The sequence below is a fragment of the Paramisgurnus dabryanus genome, chromosome 8 (genome assembly GCF_030506205.2).
Source record: "Paramisgurnus dabryanus chromosome 8, PD_genome_1.1, whole genome shotgun sequence".
NCBI classification, from domain to species: Eukaryota; Metazoa; Chordata; class Actinopteri; order Cypriniformes; family Cobitidae; genus Paramisgurnus; species Paramisgurnus dabryanus.
In genome coordinates, this window is record NC_133344.1 from 29,435,240 (window position 1) to 29,449,019 (window position 13,780).

Sequence of the window (13,780 nt, forward strand, 5' to 3'; positions counted from 1 at the left end):
TGTCAAGTGTGTTGTTATGGACAGTAAACATGTATTTTTCTGTAAACAGATCTCCTGGATGTTGTGTTTTCCATTTTTTAAGTTAGTGTCTAATGGATGCTTGTAGTGTTTTATATTATAGACTTATGTGTGTATGATTTGAAAGCTTATTTTGATTTTGAGTACAAGTGAAATGGTTTTGAAGCAATTGTTTGATTTTGCTGGAAGAGTCAAGGGTTCTGTAAATTTTGTTTGAAATTGTGATTTGTGTTTAAGGTTTTGAGAAAATGAGTGATGGTTTCTAAAAATGTGTTTTAGCATTTCAGAAAAACTGTAATTAGAGGAGCATCAAAGTTTGATTTCAATCATTGATTTCACGTAGATTTTTTATCTTTAACATGACCTTACTCAGTCAATATTAAATATATCAAGGTTATATTAAAGAGATACGTGCAGGGTCCCAGAAGGATAAGCCTGATGTCGATAATGATATCTACATCAGATTCTCCAGAAATGTCTAGTTGTGCCACACTAGCTCATCTCTGCTATAGGCTTACACAATTCAAACATGAGAGGATATACATTTTTAATAATGATATGGATAATGACAAAGGATTTTTTTATCCACTTTGCATTAAGTAATTGCATAGAGGTATGATTATAAAATGTAACATGCTTGGATCCTGAAGAAACTTGTATTAGCTTTCTCTCTATTTATTAGCAATATTTTTCAATGTTTTACAGCATTAATAAACCTAAAGTCTGTTTTAACAAAACTTGCTTAGTAAAAAATTCAAATATAAACCACACCTACATACTTAAGATGTGCTGTTTGTCCTGCATGGTCAAATTGAATTCGAAAATTACATCTTGTGCAAGACTTGGAAAATCCTTAAAGGGGCCATGTAAAATAAATCTTTGGTGTCCCCAGAGCACATATGTGAAGTTTTGCCTCAAATATCATTTAGATAATTTATAATAACATGTTAAAATTGCCACTTTGCTTTGTAGGTGTGTGCAAAAATGTGCCGTTTTGGGTGTATCCTTTAAAATGCAAATGAGTGGATGAAGGGCAAACACTGATCACAATGATGGTGGTTTGATGCATTTCAAACTAAATGGCAGTGCTGTGGTTGGATAGTGCAGATTAAGGGGTGATATTATTATAATAAAAGCTCCTTATGACATCATAAGGAGAGCCAAATTTCAATGACTTAATTTTTCACACGCTTGTGAAGAATAGTTTGCCAAAACTAAGTTACTGGGTTGATCTTTTTCAAATTTTCCAGGTTGATTGAAGCACTGGGACCCAATCATAGCACTTAAACATGGAAAAAGTCAGATTTTCACGCCATGGCCCCTTTAACCCCCCAGTCACATTAGCTACAAGCGACAGAGACAGAGCGACAGGCTACCATTCATTTTCAATGGAAGTGGCCGTTTGCCTGCGACAAGCGACGAGCTCGGCGCTGCGCGAGCAAGGCAGGGCCAAAATAGACAAGCAGGCTATTTTATGCAAATGCTGAGCGATGCGACAAAGCGACTGCCAATCGGAGTGAAGGAGCAGCGTGACGTAGGTCTGTGGTCGAGTCTGAGAAAATAATTCAAGATGGCGGAAAATGCGCATTTATGTATATATCTGATAAGTTTGGCATTTTATCTCATATATTTTGTTACTTTTATCGAGAAATAAATACTTTTAAATCCAAAAACACCGTTATTGAAACTTAACAATACCTCTAAAGTGACTTTTGATACCGCTTTTGGAAACTAACCAAGGAACGCCCATCAAGCGAGTGCGTGTCGCTCGGTGTCGTTCACTTTTGTAGCTAATGTGACTGTAGGGTAAGTATAGCTCATGATAGCAACTCTAGGGGCATTTTCCCGAACAGGGTTTAGATCAGGGGGCTGGGGCCAACAGGGGGGCCTCAAGATGACTTAAAATTATTAAAAACTGGACAAAACAAGCATTAAAATAAGAATCAAGATGTTTCTTATTTTTTTGGCCATTTTAGTAGCTAATATACATATGTACAACATTTGAGTGAGTGTGGGGCCTTCAAATATTGTTGTGGGTACCTAAGGGGCCTTGAAGTGAAAAAGGTTGGGAACCACTGGTTTAGATGGATCCAAAGGCCTTAGTTATATTAGGACAATTAAACAGTTTTTACAAACGTCCCTCACAAAAAACAATACTGGTATGCATCTTGAAACAAAACAATGGTGATATATTTTGAGATTCAATGCAAGCTGTTTTCAATTAAGTGAGCTTTAAAGGAACTACACTTGAGCCCTGTCCCGGAAACACCCCTTGTGTTTTATAATAGAGTAACTCTGCAGTGCATATTGTAACCACCAGGTGACAGTATAAAACAATAAAGATCTCACCTGTGAGATTAGTCATAGTTACATAGTTTTACATGAGCACTTGATTAAAATGAAAGAATATGGACAGAACCATGTTCACATTACATTTATTGTATTTGGAGGTACATGCACCATAAACATGCTGACATTTGTGTAAATTATGTATAAAACTTCTCCCCCTGCATTGTCAATGGCATTTGGATTAGTGTGTTTATTAAATAACCCACAAAAGCTTTGCTTTGTCCTCTTAATCAGTTTTAAGATTCCTATGTTTATCCAATACACAGCAATACAGTACATTTATAGCAATGCTATACAAAGCACAATAACGGAACAGTCTCTGGTGCTCTAATGCTAAATGGTTAAATGTGACATGGCTTTAACAGGTCTGAATAAGTCGAACATAAAACTGGGTTTTAAAAAAATTGAGGTTTTATACTTTAAGTCAGAAAACTCAGAACTCCTTGTTTGATTTAAACTGTTTCGTCAGGAAAATAAGGGGCTTATTATTCACTTTAAAATAAAATAAAAAACAATAAAACATACATTTTTACCACAAATAAAAAAATAAAAAAGACAACAACCTCCCGGCTTTGTCAACTGGTGCGTATGTTAGTGTATGAAAAATAAACGGAAGGAAAAGTAACAGCCCCATAACAACACAAAACACATACAATACACCGTAAAAGTACAAACATATTAAAATCTCTATTGCAAATTGTCACTCACTCTCAAAAAGTAGAAGAAAAGAGGTAATGTTAACTTTCACAGTGTACACAAACTAGATAAACTATACAGAAAAGGATGGTATCATCCATAAAAGGTCAATTCAATTTCTCTGATGATGACAGATATTAACAATTACTGTATCAAGTGTAATTTGTGTTAATATCTTTAAAAGGTTTCACTATGCATATCGACTGTCATCGGAGATTAAAAAAAAATGGCTCAAAAGCATCAAACTGATCAGATATCCAGACAGTCTGTTAACAATAAATGATAATATTTCATAACTCAATTTAACCTAACAAATTTTGTCCAAATTATTTAACAAAAATAAAACACATATAGATTGTAAAAATGTATAGGCAAAGTAGTGCCACAGAGTGATGAGCTCTGAAAACCTATGTAAAAATGTTGTCACTGAATCAGTTTCTAAAGGGCATGTGAAACATTTTAAAGTAAAAAACTACTTAGCTATTCTAAGTTGACACCGATATTTACCCGTAAGGCAGTGCTACTGCCAGACAGCTCTACTGTAAAATGCTACTCTACAGCTTACATCTTCCTGAATGTTTGTTATAAATCATGGCAGGATTAGTAAAATAAACTGCTTTTTTGTTAAATAGATGTCCTACAACAAATTAAAATAATGAAAGACTTTTAACCAACAAACTATTTGATTGTAATCTAAAGCTAAATCACCGTAGGAAGTGCTGAAGTGTCACTCTAGTCTAGTGTATAAAAAAGTATGACAGGTTAGATTTTATTAAATAAATGTGATGATACCACAAAGAAAATATAAAACATACTACAAAACAAAAAACAATATTGCATGGTCTCTGACTTGCTGTCTCCAGCAGATGCATGCAAAGGCAAATGAATAAAAAATAACTATGAATTGTGGAATATGGAAGCAGCAGTGCATGCAGATATTCTGGTCCTATAAAACATTAAGGCACCAGAGGTATCAAAAATCTGTTTTTGTTTTGTTTTCGTTTGATGTTTTTCCAGTAAAAACAAAAGATCTTCCAAGTATTCTAAAGGCAGTTTCAGTGAGTGCATACAACAGATCACGGAGGAGATGGGACGAATTGCCTTCATGCTTGAGCACCTGTTAACTTCTGCAACAGAGGAACCTGTGAAGGCAGAAGATCTCATTTTAAACGGTTTGTGGAGATAAACTGCAGAGACGGCAGGAGACAATGAAAAGATGAAGACTGATAATAGTGCAGACACGTAAATATGAAGAGCTGAGACGCAAAAGCCGCTAAATACCACCTCCGTCAAAAATGAGATGATGATATAAACCGAATGCTCTTGGCACATATTATACGTTCATAAAATACTTTTGCTCCAAATTCGCTTAATCCCAGCCTCAGGTCATTCAGAAATAAGTATAAACGAGTCGGATAAATGAAAACATGTCAGATGCACTTAAAGGGTTTTGCATCAGAGTTCTTTATATTTATTTTATTTTTAGGGGGGCTCAGATAAACACCGATATACACTAATAATACGTGGCTGATACCTATTCTGAATCGCACAGCCAATCTTATTCACAGCTATTTCATGTACTACAGGATCAGTAAGTCCTTATCGATCAAAAATCACTGTTAGTTTGACTCGTTTAAAACATTTGCATTTGAAAAAGCAATGGTCGTCAAACATAATCATTATACATATTCTTTACTATCATGAAAATACCTGAAAAGCTTTAAAGAACAGCAATATAAATATATCCTTAAGCCATTTCCTTGAGCTGCGTGTCATAGCTGCGTGTGTATGATTCTTCATCTGCAGCGCATATTAAGTTTCTGCACGAGAGCGCCCTCTGGCTTTTGGATGTAGCAACATTTCACCGTAATTCATTGGCCCTGTCCCAAATGGCACAATCCGGATTTGTGGACCTCTTCAGAGTCCACACTTTGATGACGTAATGCAGACCTTAGGGACCGTTGACGCGAGTCCAAGATGGCGCACCGGAGTTGTATTTTGGGACAGACTCGAGCGTCACGCCAGAAATAGGAAGAGAAGTTGGCCATCAATGTGAACTCCTCCTTTCTGTTGTCTGATTGCTTTGTCGCAAGGACTTCTGGGTTGGTAAAGTGCGTGAAGCCTGCTGCAGTGCGGGATTCGCTGAAGACTGCATCAAGGGGGTGCAGATGAGCACACTTCGGAGCTTAAAAATGACAGATGGGACACCCTATGGACTCGTAGGCTAAGCAAGCACGCGCAATTTACGGCCACGAGACCGAAAGTCCACATGAAGTGCGCAATTTGGGACAAGGCCATTGAGAAGCATAGCAAGCATCACTGGCTGATCGATCGAAGGATCCCCATTTATTTTATTGGTTTATTTGATACGGTCCATAAAATACACCATGTAAATATGCCAAAATTAGTAAACTTACTACTTTTCATCTGTAGTCCCTTGGTATTTGTAGTTTATCTTTTGATTTTTGTTATGATTAATTTAGTCACAGACTTTTAGACCCCAATATACACTCTCGGAAAGAATTAAGAGACCACTCCAGTTTTGTCTTAAAAATACACCTTTTGTCTGATTCACATTTTTACATGTCATTTGGTGTTTAAGTGCGTGTTAGTACATGTTAACAATATGCAGAAGTACAGTAAGTAAACAATGACGCAAGTTATTCTCTCCAATGTAAATCTCTTTTCAACATTATTTTCCACATACCGTACATTTTTGTAGCTCCAGATTTCACTCTCTTCCTAAACGCACGGATTTGAAAAGCTCTGTGTCCGATTTGCCATCTAATCTGTACGTTGTGATTGGTCTGAATACCTCTGACATCAGCCGGAAATGTGACGCTCCTTACCATGTTTGAAAGATTCGTTGCTAACAGGTGTTAACTTACAGGCTGTGAGACCGAAGTGTGAGGAATTATGATAATGTCGGTCTTGTCTACATCACCAATCCCAGGAAGTAAACTGTTGCCTACAATCCATGTGTTTGTTGTAGTCCAAGAAAAGAGATTTATGTTGGAGACAATAACTCACACCATTGTTTACTTAGGGGTTTATACATTTTACATATTAATAACATGTACTAATACCACTGATCTATATTAATGACTGGATTGCGCATGACGTCACACTTGTGAAGCCACCGCGCCGCCATGTTGGTATACCCAAACGTTCTATTAAATCAATGGACGTTATCAGATTTTAATGATAAAACATCACTTTACTCGTCTTCGGTTTTATATCTGAAGTTACCCTGTACATTATTACAACACAAACGTTCAAAGCATGTAAACAGTTATTTACTGAAAGTTGTACATTTTGCGTTTTAAACAGTTATTATACATTCATCTTTATTACAGTATCAGATCAGCAGACAGACCGCAGCATATTTAGTATTAATGACAATAAACGTGCTCATTCTGAAATCTAAATAAATAATCATGCTTTGTACCGTATGGGCATGCAATAATTTGCTAGTTTTGTAATTATGTTATCTAAACTTACAAGTTACCTAAACTTATTTAGAGTAATAACGCTGACCGTGTAGCTGAATGTCAAACAAAAACTTTATATAAACCCGTGTCATTAACAAATGCAGCAGACACACTCACCTTAACGTTTTTTTATAAATCCATTATCCTGCCCGATTAAAACATAAACATTGCAAATAACACCAGAATTAACAAATAATTAATGTACACATATCCTAAAAATTAACCTTGTGTAACTGATACGCTGTAAAGGGGGTAAATTTTGAAAGGAAGTCAATGACGCCCTCTGCCGGGTGGGTATACCAAGATGGCTGCTCGAACTCTGCGCTAGCTTCACCTCACGCAGTTACGTCAAGCGTTCTATGCGCAATCCAGTCATTTATATAGATCAGTGACTAATACACACTTACACACCAAAGGATTTTTAAAAACGTGAATCTGACAATAGGTGCTCTTTAAACACATACCTATAAATAGTAAATAAAATTAAAAAACTAAAAATATTTTTTTCTGAGGCTGTATCACTTTGGAGATGTTTCTCAAAATATTACACTTTCCCCACTCAGGCAGATAGGAGCATGACTATAGCAGCTGTAGACACTACCAAGATGGCTGCCAAAGGAGCTGACTTCTTTTAAATGAACATTAAGTGTCTATTTTTGGTTATTTACCAGTTACGCTTAAAGCCTGGAGTATAGTCTGTTTTTTACATGTATGCAAATGTACGCACACAGTAAAAATCTGGCAGTGGGCATACAGTAAGCACGCACCCTTGTGGTGACAAAAAATGTGTAACATGTGCTGTATGCGTACCCTAGCGTATGTGTAAAAAATTCACTATTCTTTGGCATTAAGTGAATGTTACCTCCTACAAAACAGCATCTCATTAAACAGACTCTTTTCAGACTCTTACCTTTGACAGGTCCACACCCGTGAGAGCATTAATGGACACGGGAAGTTCAGCAAGCAGACGGTTGACCTCGCCGGTCACGCGGCCGCCCTCCCCACTTAGAATAACAATCTCATTGGTCCTGGCCAGAGGAGCCGCCACCTTGCTAGCGATCTGTGGGTGGACAAAGGGTAAAAATTCAAAATGTGCTGACCCTGCAATGAGAATATCTATCAGGATAAGCAAATGTTTAATCTCTACTATCAGTAAGTAATCTAAGCGGTCTGTGTAACAAGTGTAACAAATTACCTTGGGCAGTGCTTCTAGGACGAGGGCCGTTTTGGCAGCTTCACCGTACTGCTGGTAGGCCTCGGCCTTCAGCCTCATTCTCTCTGCCTCAGCTTTTCCTATAGCTGAGATGGAGAAGGCCTCTGCCTCACCGATCTTCTTGATCTTCTCGGCCTCTGCCTGGGCAATCAGCACTTTCTTCAACCTGTTCAGTGCCACAAATGTATTGCAGTTCAATTCACAAATCAGATGCATGATAACTATTTAATCAGATACAATTTTTGTGATTAAACCCAAAACTGTACTAAATTGGGTTTACTTCGGAGTATAATAGCAAAGACAACTAAGATGAACAAATATAATTCCCTAGCAATCTTATCAGAGATCAATGCATGCACACTGACTTCTCTCCTTCGGCCAGCTGCTGCATCTTGTAAGCTTCTGCCTCAGCAGGACGCTTGACCGTAGCAGCCAGCTCCATCTCTGTTCTCTCAATCTCTTTCTCCTCGATCGTAATCTGCTTTTTCCTTTGCACCACCTCAATTTCGATCTCTTCCAACCGGATCTTCTGCTGTTCTTTAGCTGCCTGCAGTTCATAGGCCAGCTGAGACTCTGCTTTCTGTGCGAGAGAGAAACGTGCCACATGGCCACATTCATGAATCAGATTAGCAGGGTATGTGGTTTGTCAATGTTTCCGGACCATCAATAACATACATCATATACTTCAATGTTTAAGGTCACGTTCAACCGGCTAAAAAAACTGCTGTGAAAAGACGATAATTTTTTTTTACTGAATCAGACCTTTGTGTTCACTTCTTGATTGAAAGAGGCTTTCTGCAGTTCTAGCTCTCGCTTAGAGTCGGCCATTTTAGTGTCTGCCAAGAACTTCACATCCATCATTTCTTTCTTGCACTCTGATTCCTAGGGAAATGGGAGAACATGGAAGTTAATGAATGACTAAGTGCATCAGCTCTATTAAAAAGCCAAGCTAAAAGTCTCTTACTCTAATCCCAGCATCTCTCTCCGCCTCGGCCACGCCGATGTCTGCGTCCCTTTGGACGGCTGCGGTTTGTGTCTTTCCAAGTGAGCTCAGGTAGTCCAGTTTATCATAGACGTCCTTTGAAGAAAAACAAGGTTTAAAAAAAATTTGTTTGGTTTTTGATTATTGCAGATGGGAAGTAGCTTTTGCTAACTCTGGTACAAAACATGTTTTCGTAAGATTAATGTATATTGTACATCGTACCTGACAAATAAACTAATTAAATAAAATACATTTCAGTGATTAAGTCGTTATAATCATATTTAACAATATTAATATGTTTTCCTGTTGCTTCACAAAACTGTAGTGATCAATAATCAATAAATCTAAATTTACATTTATGCTTTTATCCAAAGTCACTTACAGTGCATTACAAGCCAAACGTTTTATCAGTATGTGCCTTCCCTGGGGATCAATCCAACAATCTTTTTGCTGCTAATGCAATGCTCTGCCACTTTCGCAACATGAACACTAATCTGAATTCATGACTACTGGATAGGGATCGACCGATATGGATTTTTCAGTGCCGATGCAGATACCGATTTTTGTTTCATCAGCCTTAGCCGATGACCGATACAGGCCGCCGATTTTCTTGAACCGATATTTGGAGGCGATACTGCTTTTGCTCACTCAATTTACATCATAAAAATGACACGATGATGCCAAATGTTACAAGTCTCAATTTTAAAAAAGTTACATTTATTGAACTTAAAAAAATCTATATTTAACAAATAGTAAAAACAGGTGAGGGTACTATGGAACTATCTTTCGATGTTGTCATGGAAAGGTTGGTTGTTTTTAGTCACATGAACTGCAATCGCTTGCGGCTTCCAGCACTCTGTCTGTAAATAATGCCGGAAAAAAATCGGCCAATACGGCAGCCACATATCATCCGATGCCGATACACATAAAACTCGCAAATATTTGCGAGTTTTATGTGTAGTCTATCACTACTACTGGATAGCTTTAATTACATTATTAAAAAACACATTGTAATTTTCATTGAAAATATAAATAGCCTGTATATTTTCCCAAGTATCACTGTTGCAGGAAGAAGGTCCCCGGTTCGAGCTTTAGAGTTTCTGTGTAGAGTTTGAATTTTCTCCTTGTGTAAGCGTGGTTTTACTCAAACAATCAAGCAAGTTAAGTAAATTAGAGATGCCTGTCCTTTCCCCAACTTGTGTATAGATTAACTGGTTCTCGCCATGAATACACCCTTGGATGCTGAAATGGCATTAAAAGATAAATAAGCAAACAAACATTACTCACTTTTATGGTGAAGCTGAGAATCTCGATGCCCATCCGACCCACATCAGGAGCTGCCACCTCCCGTACAAGCTGGGCAAACTGGTCTCTGTCCTGGTAGATCTGCTCCACTGTTAAGGTGCCTGTTATTGTGAAAACAACACAACGTTAGCTTTATACAGTCACATGTGATCAAATGACATTTTTGGAGGTTATTATAATACTCAGTAATCTATTAACCTAAGATTGACCGTAAATGTCCCTCCAGAGTTTGGAGAACAACACCCTTGATTTCCATGACAGACTTTCCAAGAAATTGTTCACAGGCAACAGCCAGCAAGTCTTGGTCAGTCATAACCTTGATCTGACAAAACACAAAGCAATCATGAATAATCAAAATGTCTTATATTTTAACATAATGTTAGATATTAAAGGGCACCTTTAATGCAAAATCCACTTTTCGAAGGTGTTTGAAAATAATGTGTGTTGGCAGTGTGTGAACACAACCACCCTAGGAGGAAGAAATTCAACCCGCTACTTGTTTTTTAATCCCCATTAAACCAAAGCAGTCTCATTAGACATGCTGATTTGATTCTCTCATCAAAGTGAGGTCACATTGATAAAGGCCGCCCACTTACAGTCCTGCATTACTATAGTTTCCACCCTAAGCGAGCTGTACTCTGTCCACTAGATACTATTGTCTCAGTCTGTATTAATCAGATCTATTTTAACTGAAAGTGCTCACTGTCTGTTTGTAAGGGAGTGAGGAGCTGTAGCTCATTTGCATTTAAACAGCGCGTTTTTGCTCCCTCCCAAATAGGACATGATATAATAAATCATCTGTAGGATATTTTGAGCTAAAACTTCACAGACACATTCTTGGCACACCAGAGACTTATATTACATGTTGTATAAAGGCCATAGGTGCCCTTTAAAGTATACTTTATAAACTCTAAGCTTTCTACAGAGATCAAGCAGATTTAGCGTTGATTGGTTTTCGACAGTGAAATATGACGTGGTAATTTAAACAAGCTTTTATTGAAGCATGAGTGCAAACTATATTGTACTTAACGGTCAACCTGCAACCATTAGCAAGCATTATTACTTGTTTCAGTCACAAAGAAATCAGCCAATCATTACAGAGCATTTAAGTTAAAAGTCTTAGATGTACAGATTTAAATGGCTCGCTTTATGTTTATGTCAGAGAGAATATGAGGATATTAGAAAACTTTATTATGAGCGTTTTTGGTACAAGGAACCTTAAAAAGGGAGTTAAAAATGTATATTTCCATGAGTGAAACGAATCACCCTGACATATAAATGTGCATTTTTTATTTAAATCAAAAAGACAGAAATGCACATTTGAAAACACTAAAAATAAATGAGCTGAGGGTGGGCTGTGAATACCTGAGCACATCCTGTGACTGTGATGGCGACTCCCTCCGCTGTCTCCACTTCTTCACACTTGGGCTGTAGTGTCATAATTTCTAGTGTAATTCTGGACAAAAATACCAGAGGACAAACATGACCTTCAAGCAAAAATAAACTATTGCTAAAGACTTTTCAGGCATTGTTCAAACAATGTGGAAAACTGCCAAAAGCAACAATTAAGCTTACAGGAACTATGCAATGAGAAAGTTGTATAAAAGAAAATCTTAAAGCAAATGTTGAATAGAAAAACATGACCGTGACGGATCAGCTCACAGATTGGCCAAATCACGTTATCTCTGAAGGTTTGCACAACCAAACTGGTTTGACAAACACACCCGACAAGGTTGAAAACACGCATTGTTGTACTGAACTTTTGACAACTTTTACTGTAACACACAGTGAAATGTAACTCTGTGATCCACGATTTCATTGGCTGACATTACCTTTGAGTGTCTGTTATACACCACCATGCCCACGCCCAGCCTCCCACCACATATTTCTTCTCATCTGATCCACAACAGGCACCTGGAAAACAAAGACATTGAAAACAATGTTTTAAAACTTCACAAAATTGTTAAGCTTGCAAGAGTATGATCTGTTTAAATTGAGTTCGGTCGTGACTTATTTCTTTCTTTTTAAATGAATTCTTATTATATAAAGTAAGACTAGAAAAGATGTTAAAATCGTAGAACTATGTTTTGATTAAAAACTTTTTCAAAGGTACCTAGTGGTGACTTGAACACAGATGATGATATATGTTTTGATGCTAGGTGTTCCTATAACTCAAATGGTACTGTAACTTATACAACGGGCCTGTTGAATGTTTTAATCTGATTGGCTAAGAAATGTTGCACGGGTGTTGATTATTTTTCTGTAAACCGCACACACCTAACCTGTTAAATGTCTTAAAAATAGGCACTAACGCAATGTTTGTGGTAACCGTGGTATAAGAGGAATAATTTACTCTGGTCCTTTGAATTATTTGAAAATAATGCACACATGTGGTGTAACGGTACTCTGTGCATTACCACCTTGGGTGTGCATTATTTTCCAATAACTCAATGGCCCGTCATCAATTATTCCTTACTTAATAGAGTTAACGACACAAATGTCATGGGTTTGATCCTCAAGCAACACAAATTCTGCATACACAAATGTTTCGTTTGAATAAAAGTGTCTGCCAAAATGCATAAATACGTAAATAAATGTACTGTAAATTTTCCCTAAAAATCGTGGTTTATTTTGATACTTTAATCATGGTAGACTGTAGTTCCAGGTACCTTAAAGATGATCAAAATAAATGTAATGTAAGTGTCATTTCTCAAAAAGGGATTTTGAAAAAAATCTGTAAAAAATTATCATAATAAGCATAAAAGAAAGTGTTTATTAAATGTATGTGAGATTTGATAATAATTAGTAATAATAAATCTATTTCTGATTAATATTTAATAAATGCCATTAAATATTAAACCACAATACAGTGTAACGGGACGTACCCAGAGATTTATACATGAAAAATAATAGATCTCATTATTTCATATTTTAACACAATAGAAGTAAATAAAAATATTAAAATATGTTTTATAAAACCTACACAAATGCTGAATGTGAAAAATGGGTATGTTTGGGTCTCATGCGAAAGCGGAAGAGATGTGCTAACGTGACTAGCTAAAACACGACTGTTTGACATTTAACTTATACCAGTTATTCTCAACACATTTAAAGCAAACACTGATACAAAAACTTTAATTTGAATAGAATGCAAAAACATATGTTTTTAAATGTAAAGGCCCTACTCATTTCTAGCTATAGCAAACCCACAAGCATTTATCACGTTACCTGATACAACGAGCGCTTCATTCGGTCCAACAGTCAGGCAGCAACCCATATTTGCATTTAATACTGATGTTTAATCCTTCCTGATGTATTCCTATATCTTTAAGCAAGCTGTAACAATTTATTTATCGTTCTTTTTGCCTCGTAAATATAAAATGTCCCGCGCCCTAGTAGAGAGAACGAATGTTAGTCAACACAAGCGACCCTGCCCACCACAGGAAGGGAGGGAGCGAGGTGCGTGACACTATATGGGCTGTGTCTTAAAACCTACTGAACGGCTGCCTACTAGACAGCATTTGTGATGCGCTTACGCTCCCAACATGTTGTCTAGGTAGGAAGCGTACTATTTTATAGACACAGACAGTGTGTTGTCATGATTACGGTAAATACTGACTATAAATTATATATTTATGTCTCACGTTATTTGCGAAATTTTGTATATGACATCAATCATATCATGTTTTATTAGCTCTCAAAAAAAATTCATCGTGTTTTCGTTTT

At 36.9% G+C, this 13,780-nt stretch overlaps 1 protein-coding gene across 1 annotated transcript; it reads right to left on the reverse strand.

Annotated features, from left to right (window-relative positions):
• Positions 1 to 2,437: 2,437 nt before the first annotated feature.
• flot2b (flotillin 2b) lies at positions 2,438 to 13,499 on the reverse strand. The gene is made up of 11 exons (XM_065281436.1): positions 13,283 to 13,499; positions 11,887 to 11,968; positions 11,420 to 11,510; positions 10,253 to 10,376; positions 10,037 to 10,155; positions 8,732 to 8,845; positions 8,530 to 8,649; positions 8,133 to 8,347; positions 7,750 to 7,933; positions 7,465 to 7,614; positions 2,438 to 4,205 (listed from the first exon to the last, which is right to left on the reverse strand). The coding sequence occupies exons 1-11, from the start codon at positions 13,329 to 13,331 to the stop codon at positions 4,167 to 4,169; spliced, it is 1,287 nt and encodes a 428-aa protein (XP_065137508.1). The 5' UTR covers positions 13,332 to 13,499; the 3' UTR covers positions 2,438 to 4,166.
• Between the last annotated feature and the right edge of the window lie 281 nt (positions 13,500 to 13,780).

Bases quoted from the DNA above. Each gene is read 5' to 3' on its own strand.
- flot2b (XM_065281436.1), bottom strand. From the start codon at position 13,331: ATGGGTTGCTGCCTGACTGTTGGACCGAATGAAGCGCTCGTTGTATCA. The intron at 11,511-11,886 runs GTAATGTCAGCC...ATTTTTGTCCAG, and splicing joins TGTATAACAGACACTCAAAG to AATTACACTAGAAATTATGA. The intron at 7,615-7,749 runs GTAATTTGTTAC...GTCCACCCACAG, and splicing joins TCCTAGAAGCACTGCCCAAG to ATCGCTAGCAAGGTGGCGGC.